Source organism: Homarus americanus, unplaced genomic scaffold (genome assembly GCF_018991925.1).
Source record: "Homarus americanus isolate GMGI-L3 unplaced genomic scaffold, GMGI_Hamer_2.0 scaffold56333, whole genome shotgun sequence".
Taxonomy (NCBI): Eukaryota; Metazoa; Arthropoda; class Malacostraca; order Decapoda; family Nephropidae; genus Homarus; species Homarus americanus.
In genome coordinates this window covers 2,507,870-2,527,924 of record NW_024734940.1, presented here as the reverse complement: position 1 = coordinate 2,527,924, position 20,055 = coordinate 2,507,870, and the positions used below count along the sequence as shown (strand labels likewise).

Below are 20,055 nucleotides of genomic sequence, written 5' to 3'. Positions count from 1 at the left end.
AGCCCACCCGGGCACAGGTCAAACGACCAACAACGGGGCCCGGAGGGCGGAAAAATAAGAACAGAAATAAATTGAAAATAGAGAAAAAAGAGGTTATACTGTGTTAATCTACACCACGAAGATGCCGGAAAACCAGCTTTTTAAAGTGAGTATAAGTATCCAAACACAGAAGGTAGAGCATTCCACAGTTTGGCTGCGTGAGGAAAGAAGGAGGTACTATAACGGGTTATTCTCGTGACCGACATCCACAGTGAAACGGTGGGCACCGCGGGCAAGACGTGTGGCCTTGCCGGCGGTACACAGGATGCCAAATTCACCGAACATTGCCCGTTGCGGCGAAGAGAAAGGGCAGAGAGATTGTCGATTAAAGGAGGAGAGTTAATAGGACGAAATGCCTTTGATACCCTATCTAACAGTTGGAAAGAAGAAGAGCCACCCCAGATATGAGAGCAGTACCCCAATTTAGGCGAATGAATCCCTTATATACTTGGAGCAAATGCTCAGGAGCGAAGCAGCTACGGCATCTTTGCAACATTTCCAACTTTCGGGAGGCAGCTTTAGCTACATTAAGAAGGATGTCTGATTTCCATGACATTGGAGGAAATGGTGAGGCCTAACATATTTATTTCAGAATTTGGCAGGATGATAGCGTCCTGAAATGTAATTGGTGGGAGATTGTCTAATTTAGAAAGTGTAATTGGTAAATATTGAGTTATATTATTAATGAATTTAACCAAGTTTGTAGATCTCCATTCAGAGATGCTGCACAGATCCGCATTGATAGGGGTAATGATATCAGCTCTAGAAACAGATCTAGTATGGGAGTTAGGAGGAAGAGGTAATGTGAAGAGGAGTAAAGAGTAGATTCATCAGCGTAAGAATGGTTAGAATTAGTTGTAGTGTGAAAAAAAGAGAATGGCGTTCAAGGTGACGGAGAAAATGGGAGTTCAAGATAGTTTCAAAAATCTTAGAGAGGGATGAAGTTAGGGCACTGGGGCGATAGTTAGAGGGACTAGAATGTTCACCCTTCTTCGGGATGGGCTGAACCAAGGCATGCTTCCAAGAAGAAGGAAAAGTTTGGGTTTTGAGGCAGAGGCGAAACAGGCGAGCAAGCACAGGGGCCAGAGCTCACATCCAACCTGGATAACACACCGGCAACCCTGCGAGTGGAGATTATAGGAAAGTGCATATGTTTAGTAGGGGGAGCAGGAGTAGGAGAGATAGAGTAGGAATCGTCTAAGGTGGAATTAGTGGAGAATAAGGTGCCAAAGAGATTGGCTTTGTCAGGGGGAGAGTTGGCTATAGAGTTATCAGGTCGGAAGAGAGGAGGAAAAGAAGCAGTGCAGAAGTTGTTACAGATGTTTTTGGTTAAGGACCAAAAGGAATTACTGGTGGAAGAATTAATCAGGACAACAGTATTTTTTTTTTATAAAATTCCGCTTGGCCCTACGAAGCCTTACAACGATTCCTAGAAGTAATGGAAGAGGTGTGGGTAAAAGGAGAAGGAGATAGTTTCATAGCTCGATATGCCCTATCTCTCACCCTGCAAGCAAGAGAGCAGGAGCGATCAAACCATGATTGCAATGTGAAAGTTTTGGTAGAAGATGAGATAAATGCACTCATACCACCCTGTATAACCACAGGAATGCTGTCAGCACATACCGAGGCGTCCCGATTGGAAAAGCAACATTCATTCCAAGGAAAGTCGGTGAAGAATTCTCGCAAGGATTGCCAGCTTGCCCTCCGATAGTGCCATAGTTGACGTTTAGAGGGGGTTGGGGGAGGTGGTCGTTCCCAGTTTGATTTAATAGAAATAAGGTTGTGATCAGAAGACCCTAAGGGGACAGAAATTGAGTATGAATAGTGTGAGGGGTTAAAAACAAAGATCAAGAGTGTTAGCAAGTTGATCGTGTCGATCAGGAATGCTTGTAGGGTGTTTGATTATTTGTTCCAAATCATTAAGTAAAGAAAAAGAGAGTGCGTCATCTCCACGTGGGTCATCCCTTGCAGAGCCAAGCCACTCTCTGTGATGTACAGACATTGAAAACTCCTAGGTAGAGGATCTCGGTGTTGGAGTGTGTGGATAGCAACGACTCATGGCAAGAAGTGAGATAGTCAAAGAGTTCGAAAAAGCTGGTAAAGTTGGAAGAACAGTATAGGAAAGAAAGAAAAGTAGTTACAGTAAGTAGAGATATTTTGAGGCAGATGACATCATAAAGAGAAGATTCAAGATCCGTGAGTCGAGCTATAGGGGTACGTCCGTTGCAGTCGACGCATACACCTCCCTTAGAACGGAAAGAGGTATAAAGGATGTAGTTGGAGACTTGAAAAGGTTTGGGTGAAGCAGCTTAGGCAAATAAATATGTTTGCATATGTATATGTCTGTAGACTTTATTTCATGATTCACATTTATATATTTATATATTTTTTTTTGGAAAATAAACCATAAAACTATTTATGTGTATCCTTCACCTTGACTGTTACTTTATATTCTAAAGCATATAAAATGAGATGGCATTAAGTTACTTAAATGAATACATGAAATAGGATATTTTTATGATTCACACAAAATATGCAGAAATGTGTCCCAAACATGAATAAAAGTTAAAGGGAGTAACAATTCTTCCAGTTACTTGTTATATAACACAGCAAGAAGAACCACTAATTTATACATTTCATGTGTATTATGTGGATAAAATAAAAAATTGGTTATATTAACATATCTTAAGCATATTCCATATGAAAAATTTAGACATTAGCAACCGTTAAAATGATGCTCCGCATAGTGATACGCCAGCTCACTAGATGGCGCTGAAATAGATTCAGACCGCACATCTTTCTTAATGGTAGGGATAGTCGCTTTCCTATGTTTCGTATATAGTTTTTGGTGATGGTTGTTGGATATGAAGCAGCTTCGGACAGCAGCTGAGCGAAGCGCCATCTGTTGTCTATGAGAGACACCTGGTGCGCTCATTTCCTAGCATGTGCCCCAAAAAAGTCCTCTTTAATTATGGAATGCAGATACCCTATTCCGTAAAATTACACTTTCATAAAGGTTAATAGGGGAAATCTGCACATAAAATTAATCGTAACTATGCAAATATTAATTTATATTAAACTAATATTTACTATTAATGAACAATTCCGAATTGTTACCTTTGCACAAAATATTCCCCTATTTGGATTAAACGGGTAATTTTTTGGACCCAACCTGTATAAATTAGTCCCTCTAAGCAATAGCCGTCAACAAAATAATAATTTATTGGGAAGTCACGAGAAATAAAATTATCTTATAAGCGTTCGGTATTTGATATCACTGAATATATTAGAAAAGGACTGACTATAAGGAGTTAATCAAAAGTGATTATCTCTCTTAATATCTATCTGTTGTTGAATAATCTTAATCATAATAGTACCATCCTTTTATTAAGTTTTGTTATACATAGTTGCTATAAGAGCTGTAAGAGCTTAATACGGTCTAATGCTAGAGCCCAATTGCAGATTTGAAGAGCCTGTACATATCAAAAGGAATCATATTTGTATGGATGTTTACGTATTTTAACTACCAAACGACCATTCCCTGGTGACGAAACGCTTGGGGTCTCGACTCATTCACCGAGTCGGATGGGAACGAGATTCAACCTTCTTGAACGGCGGCAAAAGTTAAGGTGTTTGGTTGGTGGGGGAGTAGGGTCACCAGTCTTGGGCCAGACAGCTCCAAGGCAATACCTATTAGTTGTTAGTTTTATTTGGGTTTTTTTCTTTGTTTAAAGTTTTTTCTAGTAAACAGGGCAGCAAGACTGGTTCAGCATGGAGAAGGTAGTATGGTCCCCACGTGGCCGGGGCTTGGTGCTGATGCTGTTACTTTTGTTTGTGTTTTTTAAACCTACTGTTCAAGTTTCCGGTGAGTATAATAATTTATCACTTGTAGTGAGTTCACTTGTATTATTTCGGTGAGGACAGTCGTTGCTAGGTGAGGGTGGTATTTATTTCAGTGTTTTTAAAGTATGGAGTTATTTCATGTTCAATTATAGGCTTTTGTTTTTTTCAGGAAACTTTCCCAGTGGGTCGGTGGGGAGGGGAGGGGCGGTGAGGTTAGGTTAGGTTAGGTTGAAGCTAATCCGTTAAGGTATGAGTGGGAAACATTATGGACGATGAGTGCTTGAATGGTTTAAGTGTCCAGGCAATTGACTGGAACACTTTCCTTAGGTTCCCTTTATGTCCAAAAGTCACCTTTAGATTTATAATAAATTATCTAAATATTAAAACGTTATTAATATAACAACGCCATGCGTATACACATAAATGGTATTTAGGTATGGAAGTCCATTTTAAATTAAGGCCCTTAATATAAGGCCCTAGACAAGGGGAATATTAATCAATGTAGGACTTGACATTTTTTCTCAATCTCTTACTTCAGATACACTTAACACGTCTCTGAGTTTCGGTAAACGCTGTGTAAACCCAGAAGAGTGTTGTGAGTATCCAATGTTCTCAACAAGGTTCAATGAATGTTGTGACAAGAAAAGCTGTTTCCCCAAGAGTTGCCCAACCCCTATCCCAGGTATAAGAAACCCAATATTTATGGACGTTATTTGTTAAACGGTGTTATTATATATCGTAATTAAATTGTTACAAGAGTTGGTATTTGTTTTACCACCTATATGAATTTGCTTAACCTTTTAACTTCAGGTAACGTAATAATAAGAAAAGACTGCGATAATGCTTGGTCATGCTGTCGTTTCTGGCACTACTGGGAGGTGTTTAACCAATGTTGCATCGACCATGGCTGTTGTCCATTGTGTGAACAGGTGTCTAGAGGTGAGTGTACAGATAATTGTTTAATTAAACTTCAAATGGTTGGGGTCCTGGAATTCTAGGCTTTAAAACCTAGAACTTTTTCCCTAAGTGATCGAAAAGGGCAATTGACGATTTACTGCCTCTTCGTCATTAACTAATTTAATAATGTTAGAATACAAAGAGGAGTAATATTTAGTAACTATACGAAATTGAAGTCTCGTAAATTTTTGCTTGCTAATTATGGTGTAAACCTCTTCTTTGAATCCACAATAATTAATACATTACATTCTGTAGTTTACGTTGGTGTAGCTTTATGAATGAATCTCTAAATTAATAAATATTTCTCGGGAAGTATTGAATATTGGACTTGTCTACCATTAACTACGGCTCTTTATTAATTTTAATTTGGCCATTTGGTGAGTACATTATTGTGCACCCCATACTCATCCTGTGAGCGGTAGCTCCGAGGGATGCGAGTTCACAAAGGGTTTGTATAACTAACCCCAGTGGTCATATTATGGCATTTAATGTTTGATTCTTTAAAATTCTTTTAATTCTGTCCATAATACAGAGTCACTTGTTCGCAACGGCGTGAGTACAGGAGTGACGTAATGTGTCTTGCCGCACTCGTTGTTCACACATGCGTGAGAGGTGTCTATGCACATTGTTTTGTTCTATACATGGAGAATGGTCCAGATACGGACTAGGAGAAAGTGGATATAATCATTGTACATCGGCTATCTTGCTATTGCCCCCGACTTCACATTTGGTTTTGTCTAATCTTTTTCAGGCTGCTGCTACAACGGCATGATGGTGGAGTGGGGAAGCATGTTGGAAGAGTTTCCAGAGCTGTGTATGAAGCTGGTGTGTGCAGCAAGGGTGTCTCCCACCAGTCACTTCCTCACGGCTGTTGTTTTACCTGTAAAGTTCCAAGATCACCTGTGCTCGAGTTAGTATGTGTATTCTAGGAATTTATGCTACCGACACTGAGCAGTGACTTCAGCAATAAACTAATATAGGTTTTAAGATTATTGGAATGTTGTTACTGTCCGTGTTGAAAGGTCGTAAAAGCGGTTAAATTATTGTATCGAACTTAATGAAAGCAGGAAAAAAAAGTTAGGGCAAGTGAGGTTATCCTGAAACTCGCGTGTGCTTGTGAGACTTCGCTGGATTACGCGGTTCAATTAGTCCTTGTACGACAGAATGGATGTCAAATGTCTAAAAAGTATTCGGAAGATGATGAGATTAATCCCGGGCATTAGGACCTTGAGTATAGAGATAAAACTATTTGTATTTCCTTCCAGATACTAGGTGAGGGGCGGTATGATCAGAGGTGTATAAATGGGAATTTGTTTCTCGTGTGACTTGACAGTTAATTTAACTATCCAATCGGGAGCGAACTCTTGGTAATGGTTTTAGATTGGACAAATTTAAAATTAGGTGGTAGTTGAGTAAAAAGATCTTTGGTAGAGTAAAAAATGTGAACCTAATTTATCAAACTCAAACACGCTGAGTAGCTTCAAATATAGTTTAGACAAATTGGATTTGGGTGTAAACGGTTTAGTATGGGCCAATAACTGCTGGAGTTTCCTCCATTCTTACGAAGGCTGTTACATGAATTTGCGGAGAACTTCAAAATTTATTTAATTTCCTTAGTTGTCCAGTCGTGCTTAGCTTGGAAACTGGTTTGTCTAGTTAAAACCGCAAGTCTTCTGGCCCGAACTGACTCTTGATGATTAAGTGACTTCAAAAGCTACTAGGAGGTTGGGCAACCTTAAGGATAAACTCTGGGAAGATTCGACGCCTAACGCGACTTGGTGAGCTGCAAGACTGCCCTGAAACTTTTAAAAGTAGACTTATGGACATCGTCTTTCGTTATCTACGTAAGAAATGTTCACGGTGCTGGTATAAACCTTTAAATGTAACCGTTACACTAGATTAATATATTTGTCTTGCAAGATTCTTACAACGTGTTGCAGAAGATCCCTGGTGTGATGACTGCCTGGAATACTCTTGTGTGGACGACACTGGGCTGCTACAGGTTGAGGGTTCAAAGTGGTCTCCAGACGAGTGTCACGAGTGTGTGTGTAGTAATGGTAAGGTGACCTGCCTGACGCGACCGATAATCTGCCCTAACCCCCCGCACAAAAATTGTGTTAAAATCGCCGGCCCTTGTTGCCCTACATGGAACTGTACAACGTGAGTATTGACGATCAAACGTTGATTGAAGAATTTCTATAATTTTTTACAAAGGTTTAAGTTATTGATACTAAATAGAAATCTTATAACTGTAATTAAATTATCTTGTCGATTTTAAGTCTGTAGACCCGACTGGATCAGTTATGCCGAGTTTGAAGTTTTCACTTCCTGGGGCAATAAACTAATACTGAAGTTAGTTAAACTGTACTTGACTCTTCGAAAGATCATAGGGCAACTTTATAAAATTTATACGGGTGAATTAGAATTTTTGGAAAGAATAAAAATGTTCAAAACGGGCGCTCTTATGTGAAGTGGAGACTTTAAATTTGTTCTGGATTAAAGTGAAATCGAATGAAGGAAATTTCAATAGGTCTGGTATTATGTATAATCAAGTATACTGTATATAACAAGGCAGTGTAATCTAATCGTGCGTTCTGAAATTAGCTTAAATAATTTTCAATTAGGTGGTATGTAGTCGGCCAGTATACCGGTGTCGAGTATAATATAATGGATACCTACATGTTTCTCTTCAGTGGTTGTGTTGACGAAAATGGAGAGGACCACGACCTGGGTACCTCCTGGTACTCCCACCCCTGCATCTACCACACCTGCACGGTAGAAGGAATAATGACCCGGATCACAGATTGTTTCCTAGGTGACCCAATACATCCTACCTGTGTCAAGTTCACTCCAGTGGGTGAATGTTGTCCAGAATGGAATTGTAGGTAAGACGTGTTAGTTTCTTGTAATAGAGAAAGTAAAATTTTCTGAATTGCAGTAAGTTTTTCTTAAAAGGTTCTAACTCTTCACTGATTGTGATTTCCAGATTCTTAGGATCCCTTTTCCTATGGCCACAAAGTACTACTGGATTTATTAGAATTTTGATCCTATAATTTTAAATGAAATGTAGTCATTTAGCAAAATCTTACTAGGTTTCCGGTCTTATACATTTTGAATCTCAGGGGTTCCGGTGCAAACTGAACTTTTAGCGCCCCCCCCCCCCCAAAAAAATTATTATAAACTAATATTTGGAATTTTGTAGTGGCTGTGTAGACCATGAAGGCGCTTACCATGCTGTAGGCCATCAATGGGTCGGAGAAGATCCATGCATAATCTTCGTGTGTACTGAAGGTGGCATAAAGATGAGGCGTGTGAATTGTGAGGACCCGTCTCCACCGCGTCCTGGTTGTCAGTTTTACATACCAGAAGGAGAATGTTGTCCACAGTGGAATTGCAGGTACATAAGCTGGTAGCTTCCCAACTAAAATTAAAAACTAAAGAGTGCGGGATTATTGCTTAATAATTTCCAACAGAGCTCGCCCGAACTTCTCCGCCATAACTGCTGTACATTGGATTGTCCCTGCATCCATTTTAAACCATATATAGATTAATTTTCCACGTTCTTCGCTTAGCTGTACTGCTTTTCACTTCTCTCCGACCAAGTTGAGAGCATAGTTCTGTAATGAATTGGTTTTCATATAATAAATTGGTTTTCCATGTAATTAATTTCCGTGCAAATGGTAAGGCTTTTCTTTTTAGACCTTTATTTGATGTAAGGGTGACACTTTATTTCGTGTTGGGGGAAAAAATGTTGCTAATTAGGCCATAGAAACAGGCTATCATGGCCTTTAGACACTGTAAAAATACTCCATGTGCTTAAACACTCGGATAGCTGCCGATATACAATGTTGTTTAATCTATAAACTATTCCAGTGAGTGTGTTGATCAAATTGGTACACGCCATCCACTACACCATGTATGGAAGACTGACCCCTGTACCACAAATCTATGTACGAGGAATGGTATCCAGACCACACGAGAACCTTGTGACCTAGGATATTCACCCCATCCTAGCTGTGAGAAAGTTACTCCTCCTGGAAAATGCTGTCCAGAGTGGAAGTGCAGGTGAGTTTTTTCGTACTTGTGCGGAGACTTCAAAGTACAGCAGGAAATTTTTAGTATTCTCTCGGCGATGAATTGATAAGCGAGGATACGAGTCTGTGATAAAGGTGTCCTTTATAGATTTTGCTAGGACTTTAAAATTACTTAAGCAAATATATTGTGAAATTATATTCTAAACGGATTGTGAAGGAGCTTGGTGCTGTAAAGTCAAAGATCTGATGGGAAATTCTAGCCGTGCGGTCAAGGTGAAACCTCAGCTGGGGACTAAGATATTCTCTTCTCACGTTCTATATTAAGAGTATAAAAGTAAAGTGACTCGATTTTTAGTGTGGTCTTGTCAAAAGTTGGAGATATCGTAACCAGCTTAACATCCGTTAAAAGTACAGTGCCCTTCAGTAGTGCGTTTACAGGGGGTCGTCATAAAAACATTCCGCATCATTATCTTTGAGATGTTTGAATATTTTTATAACGTACCATTAAAAGTTTACTATGAAGTTTCCTTCTGTCGAATGTGAACACCGCTCTGCCACACTACACAAACCTGAAGAGTCCCTGTAAACGGGTTAGTGAAGGACTCTACAAAACCCACTAGTTATTGCAGAGATATTTCTTGAACCAAATCCTTAATCTTTCTTCCAGGGGCTGCTTTGACCAGGGTGGCCGCTTCCATCCCCTGGGCCATGAGTGGAGCGCTGGGGACCCTTGTTTAGTATTTGTCTGTACTGTGGATGGAATAATACTAAAGTATGTGCGGTGTGAGGACACGAAGCCGCCACATGTTGGATGTTCAGAGTACACCCCTGCGGGAAAATGTTGTCCACAATGGAACTGCAGGTGGGGTGAAAGTTAAAATCCAATTTAAGAAGTAACCTACGATAGCTACGAATTAATGATAAAATTGGAAAACCTAAAATATTTGTTAATATTGACGTTTGACTTTCAGTGATTGTGTTGATAATACCGGGACGCGACATCCACTGTATGACCTCTGGAAGAGTGACACCTGCACGACGCACTTCTGTACAAAGAACGGCATCCAGACTACCCGCGAACAGTGTGACCTGGGACCACCACCTCATCCAAGTTGTTACAAGATTACACCCCCAGGAGAATGTTGCCAGGACTGGAAGTGCAGGCGAGTTTCTTTCCTTTATTCCTATGATCGGAAATAGTTAATTTGTCAGCTGAATTAAAGTCACTTGCGGAATTGTCCTGATTTTTCTTTGTCTCTAATAACAAATCACCCCCCTTTCCTAACGTTAAAGGGCTGTTTTTGCTAAAGTCGTGAAGCAATTTTTTATATAATATCCGTTATCTCGAATAGATGAAACAAAATGGAAAATGACAGTATACTCTAAGAAATATTATTTACTTTGACATGTAGACTTCCTCCTACAGGTTTACTTGAAAGGGTTTAGGGTTGAAGAGACTTTGAAAAATTCATTTTTCACCATTCCTATCGTCATTGATCACATGTAATCTGCTCTTGGAAAGAAAACCAGTCCGAAGGGAAGAAAATAATCCCCGTAGGAAAAACAAAGCGACTTCTACACAAGGTAACTGAACTAGCGCTTCTAATCTTGAGCATTTCATTTTGCCATTTTTACTTCCTGCAGGGGATGTTTTGATGCAGATGGCAACTATCATGAGCTAGGCCATGAGTGGGGCACTGGAGATCCTTGTTTAGTATTCTTCTGCGAGAAAGATGGAATAACTCTGAAGCGCGTATATTGTGACTCTGCAAGTCCACCTCGTACTGGCTGCTCTGAATACATCCCTGAGGGAGAATGTTGTCCTAAATGGAACTGCAGGTGAGAAATTTGGCAATTCTCTAAAATTCTTTTCCAATTGTGAAATTTATGTATAAAAAAGAAATTTGTGATTCTAATGGTAATTGCTTGTTAATTTTTAGTGGGTGTGTGGACCATACTGGTTCATACCGTCCACTCTATGATGTCTGGAAGACTGACCCCTGCGCCACACACCTGTGTATGGAGACTGGTATCCAGACAACCCATGAAGACTGTGACCTGGGACCTGCACCACATCCTAGTTGCTTAAGAATTTCTCCTTCAGGAGAATGTTGTCCTGAATGGAAGTGCAGGTGAGTTGGAAATGAGATGCATAGTGCAATAGATATGAGCAAGGTTTGTGCGGATCATTAATTGTAAAAGAGTTGTCGATGAAAATCTATGAATGTATCCAATTTAATTTTTATTAAGGTGTATTGTGCCACTACTGATGGCAAATCTATTTCTTGGGAACCTTGAAGTTTGGACAGTGCTAACTGTATTGTCGACGTTGTTTTGAATGTCACCACGCCTAAATCTTATAATAGTGATGGAAGGCAATCTATAGGACACCAGTATCCAATTTAAATAATTTAACTTAAAACTGCTGTAAAATAAAATTGATTAATGTCTATCCCTTGGTAGATATTCTGCAAAGTGTTTTTTTTTTCATCAGTGGCTGCTTGGACGCACACGGCAACTACCATGAACGGGGGGAAAAGTGGAGCACGATTGATCCTTGCTTGATGTTAATGTGTACCAAGGAAGGAATAAAAGCTCAAACTATACAGTGTGAAGTCACTCGACCACCTCCTGGCTGCCCTGAATATACACCGAAGGGAGAGTGTTGCCCAAAATGGAACTGCAGGTATGCTGGAAGTACTTCCGTTATAGTATGGACTTCAAATCTTTCTGTACCCCCTAATCTTTGAACTCTTAAATGGAAGCGGTTCCATCTAAATTTAAGTCCTTAATCTCTTGGAGATTTTACTAAATATATTGCTCCTCTGTAACTGACGTGCTCCTAGTAGTAAGTTGGAAGGAGAGGTTAACGAGGTTGGCGTGTCTTGACTTGTTTTAGTGTCTGCGTTGACCACACTGGCAAGCAACATCCGCTTTACGAAGTGTGGAAGACTGACCCCTGCACCACCCACGTCTGTCTGCAAGATGGGATAAAAACCTCGCGTGAAAACTGTAACCTGGGTTCTGCACCTCACCCCAGTTGTCGTGAGATTGTTCCTCTAGGAGAATGTTGCCCAGAGTGGAATTGCCGGTAAGTTGTAACTACGGACTGTTCAACTATTAGAGGATGGATTTTAAGACGCGTTAATACTTGGTAGCCATTAATCTTGGGCCACCAAAGTAATGAAATGGATATTATTTAATCTGGTACCTAACTTTTAAGTCAATTTTGGAAAACACACAGGTGTGGTCTATATAGTATTGTCTTATTTCTTGATCTGTTGTCCTGTATAAAAACTATAAACCGGTGAATTAAACGGAGTTGTGATATTACTTTTGATAATACAGTAGCTATTTAAATACTTGGACGACAAATCTGGATTAAGTCTTTGAATAATTTAATATTGATAAACCAAAGTAGACGATATAGCTTCCTGAATCTATAATCTAATGAAACTCGTTATCAATTGACGCTAAAGCTTTTATTACGTCGTTAAAAAATTATGATTTAATTTGCTGTAAAGTTCAGGGAGTGCAAAAGGGGAATATATTCCTTTCACCCATCATATCATCCCCGCACTCTTCGTCTTTCTAGGGAATGCTGGCTTAGTTCCTTTAATCTAGCTTCATATGGAAGGTTTCCATGTCCTGGAGTCCTTTTTTTCATTCTTTGCTGCACCGACTCCAGTGAATTGATATCCATTCTATAATAAGGGCACCAGAACTGAACCGCATAACAGGGGAGCTTGACTAGCGCAAGATATAATTGCAATATGACCTCTGCACTCTTATTTATTAAGATTATAGATATAAAACCTAATACTGTTTGCCTTATTTCGAACATTAACGCACTGTTTTCTAATCCGAAGGTCCGAGCTTGAAAGTACCCCAATGTCGACTTCTCTAGGTAGATGTTAAGGTTGTATACATTGACCGTATTTGTTCTTCCAATATTAAGTATGCTGGTGTTGAATTTCATTTGCCATTTTCTGACGACTCCTGCAGTTTATTTAAATCCTCCTGTAGTGCATTTGCATCCTGCCCTGAATTTATCGGCCGCCCTATTTTGGTGTCCTGCAAACTTGCGAATGTCACTACTGAGCCCAGTATCTAGATCGCTTATGTAGATTATGAACAAGAGTGGGTCCTGTACTCTCCCCTGGGGAACCCCACTAGTTACCCAGCCCCACTCGGATTTAAGACGCTCTACGATGACCCTCTTCTATCGGTGAGCCATGAATTTATCAAATTTATTACTTTCCTTTCGATACCATGAGCCTTAACTTTTCTCGGAAAAGACTGATGCGATACTCCTGTCAAATGCTTTGCTAAAGTCTTTAAATACCCTCGCAATTTTCGTCATTATCTACTACCTCATTAACTCGACTTGGTCCTCAGATTTGTTGGACAAGATTTTCTCTGTAAATCCATGTTGAGAGTCGTAGCTTTCATGTTTTTCTCCAAATGCGCTCGGATGCAATTTGCTATAATTGATTAAATAAATTTCCCCGCTACCAACGTAAAGCTAATCGACCGGTAATTTGGCGCTGATGCTCTGTCGTCCTTTCTGAATACGAGTACTACGTTTGCCCGTGTGTAATGATTTTGTAAAAAAAAAAAATTACGTGGGGTCCGCTAATCTGCTCCTTGCACTTTTAAAACTAGAGGGAAAATTTCATCTGGCCCTGTAGATTTTGTCTCCTTTTAATTATTTTCTTAAGAACCTCCTGTGTTCTGATCGTGATATCCTTTTAGTTTCTCTTCATTTCCCTTTAACAGTTCCACCTCTTACGTTTCCTTGTGAATATACACCCCACCCCTATCACTCATATATTCAGCCAACCACTTTCGAAGCTATCCAGCGTTTCGAGTTGGTGTGACAACTTCTTCCACTACGGTTTCGAAACCATTTTTGACCTATATCGCGGCTAAATTTAAATTTTAAACCATTAGAGTTCGCTTCTGGTTATATCAACTTTGTTGGGCCCTGACTTCCATTTATACACCCCTGATCATATCGCATCCTGCTCTACGTTTCTCGAGGGAGTGCAGATTAAGATGACTTAATGTGTCTGTACTCAAGGTTCCTAATGCCCGGGATTAGTCCTCTCAATCTTCTTCGAATTCTTTTAGGGATTCTATATCCATTCTGTAGTACGGTGACCTGAAGTGCGTAATCAAAGCGAGAGTTCGCAAAACATAGTTTTAGGGTGACCTCGCTAGTCTTGTAACTAACACTCCTTTGTTCGAACCCGAGTACTTTGTTAGCCTTGTTTCGAGCAAATGCACACCGTTTACTAGATTTAAAATCCCTACTAATTACTCTTAAATCCATCTGATATCTCAAACGTTCGTTGTTATCCGGCTTCATCTCCTAGACTAAGTACTTTACATTTCTTCACATTAAATTTCCTCTGCCATTTTTTATGATCGTTCGCAAAATTTTTTTAAACGTCTTGTAGTTTTGCAGAGTCCACGTCAGATTTATTTATGCGTCCTATTTTAGTGTAGTCGGCTCCATCTGTCGTTTTTGTATATAGTAATGATCCAAGTACCGATACTTCGGGTACTACGCTAATGACGTTACTCAAATCGGATTTAGTACCGATAATGCTTCCAGGTTTCCTGTCCTGTAACCGTGCCTTAATCCATTACAAATATCTTCTCCAATGCCTTCATCCTCCACTTGTTCTATTAGTCTTTCGTGGGGTAGTGTCAAGGCTTTGTTAAAGCAGAGATGTATCCAATCATACTCGTCGTCCACCGATTAGAAAACGGCAGAAAAGAATGTTAATAGATAGACGTGAACGCCCTCTTGTGAAGCCATGTAGGGAATCTTTGATAAACTTGTTCCTGCAGGTGATTTCGAATAGTTTGAAATTATTGCTTCCAGTAATTTGCCTACAATTGAAGGTAAACTGGTTGGACGATAGTTAGAGGATAGTGACTTGTCTTCCTTATTGAAAATCGGTATTAAATTCGCTATTCTCCAGGATTCTGGCCCTACACCCGCTTTTAATGTCCTGTTGAACAAATTTGCTAAGGGCATACTAAGCACTTCCTTAAGTATCTCGTCTGGAGTTGGTAACTTATTAAGCTTTAGCCTATCGTTACTAGTTGCTACTATTTCGTTTAATATATTTATTCGTTATCTCGGTATATAATCGGCGCCTCGGGTATCCTGTATAAATTTTCGGTGATAAACAGTTGGAAAATAACTTCAGATTAGTTCTCTTTTTCCGTCGTAATCGGTTAGCTCTCCGGTATCTAACTGTATTGGTCCAATCTTTCATCGATTTATTTTGATAAATTTGAAAGAATCCCTTTGACTTCGCTTCCCTTGCTACCTTCAGTTCAATAATCCGCTTTGCTTTTCTTACCTCAGATTTGACCCTACTGGCCAATACCCTATAATAATCTCCGAGGTAAACTTCACCACGTTTTAGACTCTTACTTATATCCTTCCTTTGTCCAATAATTTTCTTAAAATAAAGACCAGGAAAGGAGGCGGAGTAGCAATCTATGTTAGGGATAATCTGAAGTGTGAAATAAATAAGGAAATAAAAACAGAGGAATACAGAAACAATTTGGATAGAATTAAGCGACGGTCGGGAAAAATTAATCACAGGGGTAATATATAGACCCCCCAATCTTGATAGCGTCAATGAGCGACTTATCTGGGATGAAATGCGCAGGGCTTCCATACACAACAAAGTCTGTATAGTAGGCGACTTTAACCTTGGCCAAATAGATTGGACTGTCCTTACGGGTAACTCGGAATCAGAGGATTTTCTCGAGACGATCCAGGACTGTTTCCTAAGTCAACATATAACCGAACCCACACGGGGTAATAATATACTGGAATTAGTTCTGACGAACAGAGAAAACCTCATTAGCAATGTCGAGGTAGGGAACGAACTTGCAAACAGCGATCACAAAGAAATTCGATTCCAGTTAGATTTTCAGGGCAGACGTAAGGAAAATTCCACTAAAGTACCAGATTTCAGAAGGGCAAACTTTGACAGTTTAAAGAGGCAGCTGAGAGAGGGGGTGTCGCGCTTGGCCGTGAACCTGACAGATGACACCGACCTGATAACGAGATCTGAGATTGCCGAGTTCCACGATAATTTAAATAGTGAGTTACTTAATGCACAAAGGCAGAACATACCATACAAAAAACTCAGATCAGACAACAATGACCCTAAATGGATAAATAATTATTTAAAGAACATCATTGGCCAAAGGAAGGCTATAGGTAGAAGGATAAATCGTGGCGAAATTCACCTCCGGGACTATTATAGGGTATTGGCGAGTAGAGTTAAAACCGAGATAAGGAAAGCAAAGAGGAATAATGAGGTAAGGATAGCAAGAGAGGCGAAGACAAACCCCAAAGGATTCTACCAAATGTATCAAACTAAAACACGAGAAAAGATTGGACCAATACGGTCAGACTCCGGCGAGCTGACTGATAACGACGGAGAAATGAGCAATAATTTGAATAAATATTTTTCAACAGTTTTCACCACCGAAAATCTAAACATGATACCCGAGGCACCGACTCTATTCAGAGATAGTGAAGAAAACAAATTAAGTGAGATAGTAGTGACTAGTAACGATGTTAGTAAGCAAATAGACAAACTAAAGCCTAATAAGTCACCTGGTCCCGATGAGATATTTGCCAGAGTATTAAAGGAATGTAAGGAAGAGCTTAGTATGCCCTTAGCAAAGTTGTTTAACATGTCCTTAAAAACAGGTGTAGTACCAGAATCCTGGAGGATAGCGAATGTAATACCGATTTTCAAGAAGGGGATAGATCACTATCCTCTAACTACCGCCCAATCAGTCTAACATCAATAGTAGGCAAATTACTGGAAGCAATCATTTCAAACTCTATTCGAAATCACCTGGAGAAGCACCGATTGATCAATGATTCCCAGCATGGCTTCACAAGCGGACGTTCTTGCCTAACTAATCTATTAACATTCTTTTCATCAGTTTTCGAATCGGTGGACGTGGGGCACAATTATGATGTGGTATATCTCGACTTTAGCAAATCCTTCGACAGAGTCCCCCACGAAAAACTTATTAGAAAGGTAGAAGCACATGGCATCAAAGGTGACATCCTTAAATGGATTAGGGCGTGGTTACAGGACAGGAAACAGCGAGTGAGCATTAACGGCACTAAGTCCCATTGGAGCAACGTCACAAGTGGAGTTCCCCAAGGCTCAGTACTTGGACAATTATTATTTATAATATACATTAACGACATAGATATCGGCATAGACAGCAACATAAGTAAATTTGCTGATGACACTAAAATAGGACGTGTTATCAAATCTGACGAGGACTTGGCAAAACTACAGGAAGATCTAAACAAATTTTTCGAATGGTCTGAAAAATGGCAGATGAAATTCAATGTCGACAAATGTAAAGTACTCGGTATAGGAGATGTAAACAGGGAAACCAGATACCAGATGAACAACGATGCCATAGAGAAATCCGACTGCGAGAGAGATTTAGGAGTAATGATAAGTAGGAACCTTAAGCCAAGTAAACAATGTGTTATTGCTCGTAACAAGGCTAATAAAGTACTTGGGTTCATACAAAGGAGTGTTAGTTACAAGACTAGCGAGGTCATCCTAAAACTGTATCTTGCTCTTGTGAGACCACACCTGGATTACGCAGTTCAGTTCTGGTCACCGTATTACAGAATGGATATAGAATCCTTGGAAAGAATTCAGAGGAGAATGACAAGACTAATCCCGGGCATTAGGAACCTTGAGTATAGAGACAGGTTAAAGCATCTTAATTTGCACTCCCTCGAGAGACGTAGAGCGAGGGGCGACCTGATAGAGGTGTATAAGTGGAAGACAGGGCTAAACAAAGGGGACATTACAAAGGTACTCAAATTATCCAACCAGGTGCGAACTCGTAACAATGGTTTTAAATTAGACAAATTTAGATTTAGGCGTGAAATAGGTAAACACTGGTTTGGAAACAGAGTAGTGGATGAATGGAACAAGTTACCAAATATCATCATTAACTCGAATACGCTGAATTGCTTCAAACATAGGTTGGATGCTCATATGAGCAATAGGGGTTGGGTGTAAACGGGACTGCCCAGTATGGGCCAATAGGCCCGCTGCAGTTTCCTCCATTCTTATGTTCTTATGTTCTTATGAGTTATCTGTAGGGCCCGGATAGTTATGCACTAAAAAAACATGAAATATGCATGCAAATATGCACTAAAACCGGTTATACGGAAACAAAATAGTTAATATAAACTAATGTTAATGTTTATTAAGCAATATACGTAATGTATTTAACATATATATATGAAAGTGCTTCAAAAAATATATATGAACATGTATTTACATTATAGACTGACATATTTTCAGACATTACAGATTGTGGTTGCATTTGATGATGACATGGTGGCGTAAGTTCTCAAAGTTAAAACCCCGCCTGTTGTCTGTCAGCATAGCTTTATATTCTGAGAACACCCTTTCTACATCACACGAGACGATTGGTGCATGTTTCATACATAGGAGGTCTGACATAGTGAGTGGCTGTACCGTCTCGTCAATAATAGCATCCAGTATACTGTTCCAGGAATGACTTTAGGCACTTGTTATTCAGTTTATGCAATGGAATATCCGCTGAAACAAATGCCTTGCACAAATCTGCGTTGAACTGGGAACGATCAGGCCCCGACTTACTGGAACATGCAAGAAGTAGTTGTTGCTCCTTTTGTGCACAATTGGACTTAACAGCTTCGAGTCGGATGTGCTTGCTTGTTTTAAGGTGTTGTTGGACTTGAAATTTCTTGCTCGCTGTCACTGGTGCTTCACAATATTTACAAAACAGTACACTTCCATCAGTAGTAAATGCATCAAATTCCTTTACATATGATCTCGGCACTTCATTTTGGTTTCTTTGTACTTTCGGCATTTTCACGAGCAGCAGAAGAGAGTAGCTCCACACAGCAGCACTGCGACTGACTAACTCACTAGTCCAATGAGTCATGACCAGGTGTGGAAACGACAGATTAAAGCGACGTGACCTCGCCTCACTTCACCTAACCACACCTCACCTCACCTCACCTCCCAGTACCACGTGTGCTCATTCAGTGGCAACAAAGAGATACTGCCAGATGAATATTTTACCAAAATATGCATTTATATGCAGTTATTTAGGTAATATGCACTTATCATAGAAATCACGCAAAATATGCATTTGCATATAAAATATGCAAATGCATAACTATCCGTATGTTCTGCTTTTGTACATTAACTCCTTATTTAAATTGTTGTGGAACCCATTAACTCCGATCGTGTTCAGGTCCTCCCTAACCGCCATATCTTGAGGTTATCGTTGTCAGGTCCCCAAGTAAAGTGAGGTCGCTCTCGGCGAGTAAATTGTGTAAGGTCGCCTCACGAGGGTTAATGTAATTCATCCCCAAACGCGATGCCCCACTCTCTCGGCTGCCATTTCAAACTATCAAATTTTACCCTTCTGAAATCTGGGACTTGAATGGAATTTTCCTTCCGACTACCATTAAATTATAATTTGACTCGGATTTCATTGTGATCGCTGTTACCTTCCTCGACGTTACTAATGAGATTTTTAGTTTGACAGAACTCGAGTTACAAGACTAGCGAGGTCATCCTAAGATTATATCTTGCGCTTGCAAGACCTCGCCTGGATTACGCATTTCAGTTCTGGTCACCGTATTACAGAATGGATATAGAATCCTTGGGAAGAATCCAGGGGAGAATGACAAAACTAATCCCAGGCATTAGGGACCTTGAGTACAGAGACAGGTTAAAGCCTCTTAATTTCTACTCCCTCAAGAGACGTAGAGCGAGGGGCGACGTGATAGAGATGTATAAATGAAAGTCAGGGCTAAACAAAGGGGACATTACAAAGGTACTCGAACTATCCAACCAGGAGCGGACTCGTAACAATGGTTTTAAATTTGACAAATTTAGATTAAGGCGCGAAACGGGTAAACACAGTGGATGAATGGAACTAGTTACCAAATATCACCATGAACTCGATACGCTGGATAGTGAAGGTTGGATGCTTTTATGAGCAATTGGGGTTGGGTGTAAATGGGACTGCCCAGTATGGGCCAATAGGCCCGCTGCAGTTTCCTCCCTTATGTTCTTACATTATTATT

The 20,055-nt window shown here is 39.9% G+C and overlaps 2 protein-coding genes and 1 long non-coding RNA gene across 3 annotated transcripts in view; all 3 read left to right on the top strand.

Moving 5' to 3' along the window:
• The first annotated feature begins 4,720 nt into the window (after positions 1-4,720).
• LOC121870536 (kielin/chordin-like protein) lies at positions 4,721-7,833 on the top strand. Its single transcript, XM_042372369.1, has 5 exons — positions 4,721-4,821; positions 5,591-5,749; positions 6,780-6,999; positions 7,533-7,720; positions 7,826-7,833. Exons 2-5 carry the CDS (start codon positions 5,608-5,610, stop codon positions 7,831-7,833), a joined length of 558 nt encoding a protein of 185 aa, XP_042228303.1. The 5' UTR covers positions 4,721-4,821; positions 5,591-5,607.
• An 886-nt stretch (positions 7,834-8,719) lies between these two features.
• On the top strand, positions 8,720-10,014 carry LOC121870549. Its single transcript, XR_006089726.1, has 3 exons — positions 8,720-8,904; positions 9,541-9,735; positions 9,845-10,014. It is a non-coding gene; the product is annotated as an uncharacterized LOC121870549 (long non-coding RNA).
• Positions 10,013-20,055, top strand: part of LOC121870535 (kielin/chordin-like protein) — a 97,810-nt gene continuing 87,767 nt past the window's right edge. Inside the window, exons 1-6 of the mRNA XM_042372368.1 lie at positions 10,013-10,036; positions 10,300-10,376; positions 10,518-10,712; positions 10,814-11,005; positions 11,368-11,559; positions 11,773-11,964. Coding sequence (XP_042228302.1) covers positions 10,013-10,036; positions 10,300-10,376; positions 10,518-10,712; positions 10,814-11,005; positions 11,368-11,559; positions 11,773-11,964 — 872 coding nt within the window. The remainder of the gene's footprint in view (positions 10,037-10,299; positions 10,377-10,517; positions 10,713-10,813; positions 11,006-11,367; positions 11,560-11,772; positions 11,965-20,055) is intronic.

Bases quoted from the DNA above. Each gene is read 5' to 3' on its own strand.
- LOC121870536 (XM_042372369.1), top strand. From the start codon at position 5,608: ATGATGGTGGAGTGGGGAAGCATGTTGGAAGAGTTTCCAGAGCTGTGT. The intron at 5,750-6,779 runs GTTAGTATGTGT...AACGTGTTGCAG, and splicing joins CCAAGATCACCTGTGCTCGA to AAGATCCCTGGTGTGATGAC. The intron at 7,000-7,532 runs GTGAGTATTGAC...GTTTCTCTTCAG, and splicing joins CCTACATGGAACTGTACAAC to TGGTTGTGTTGACGAAAATG.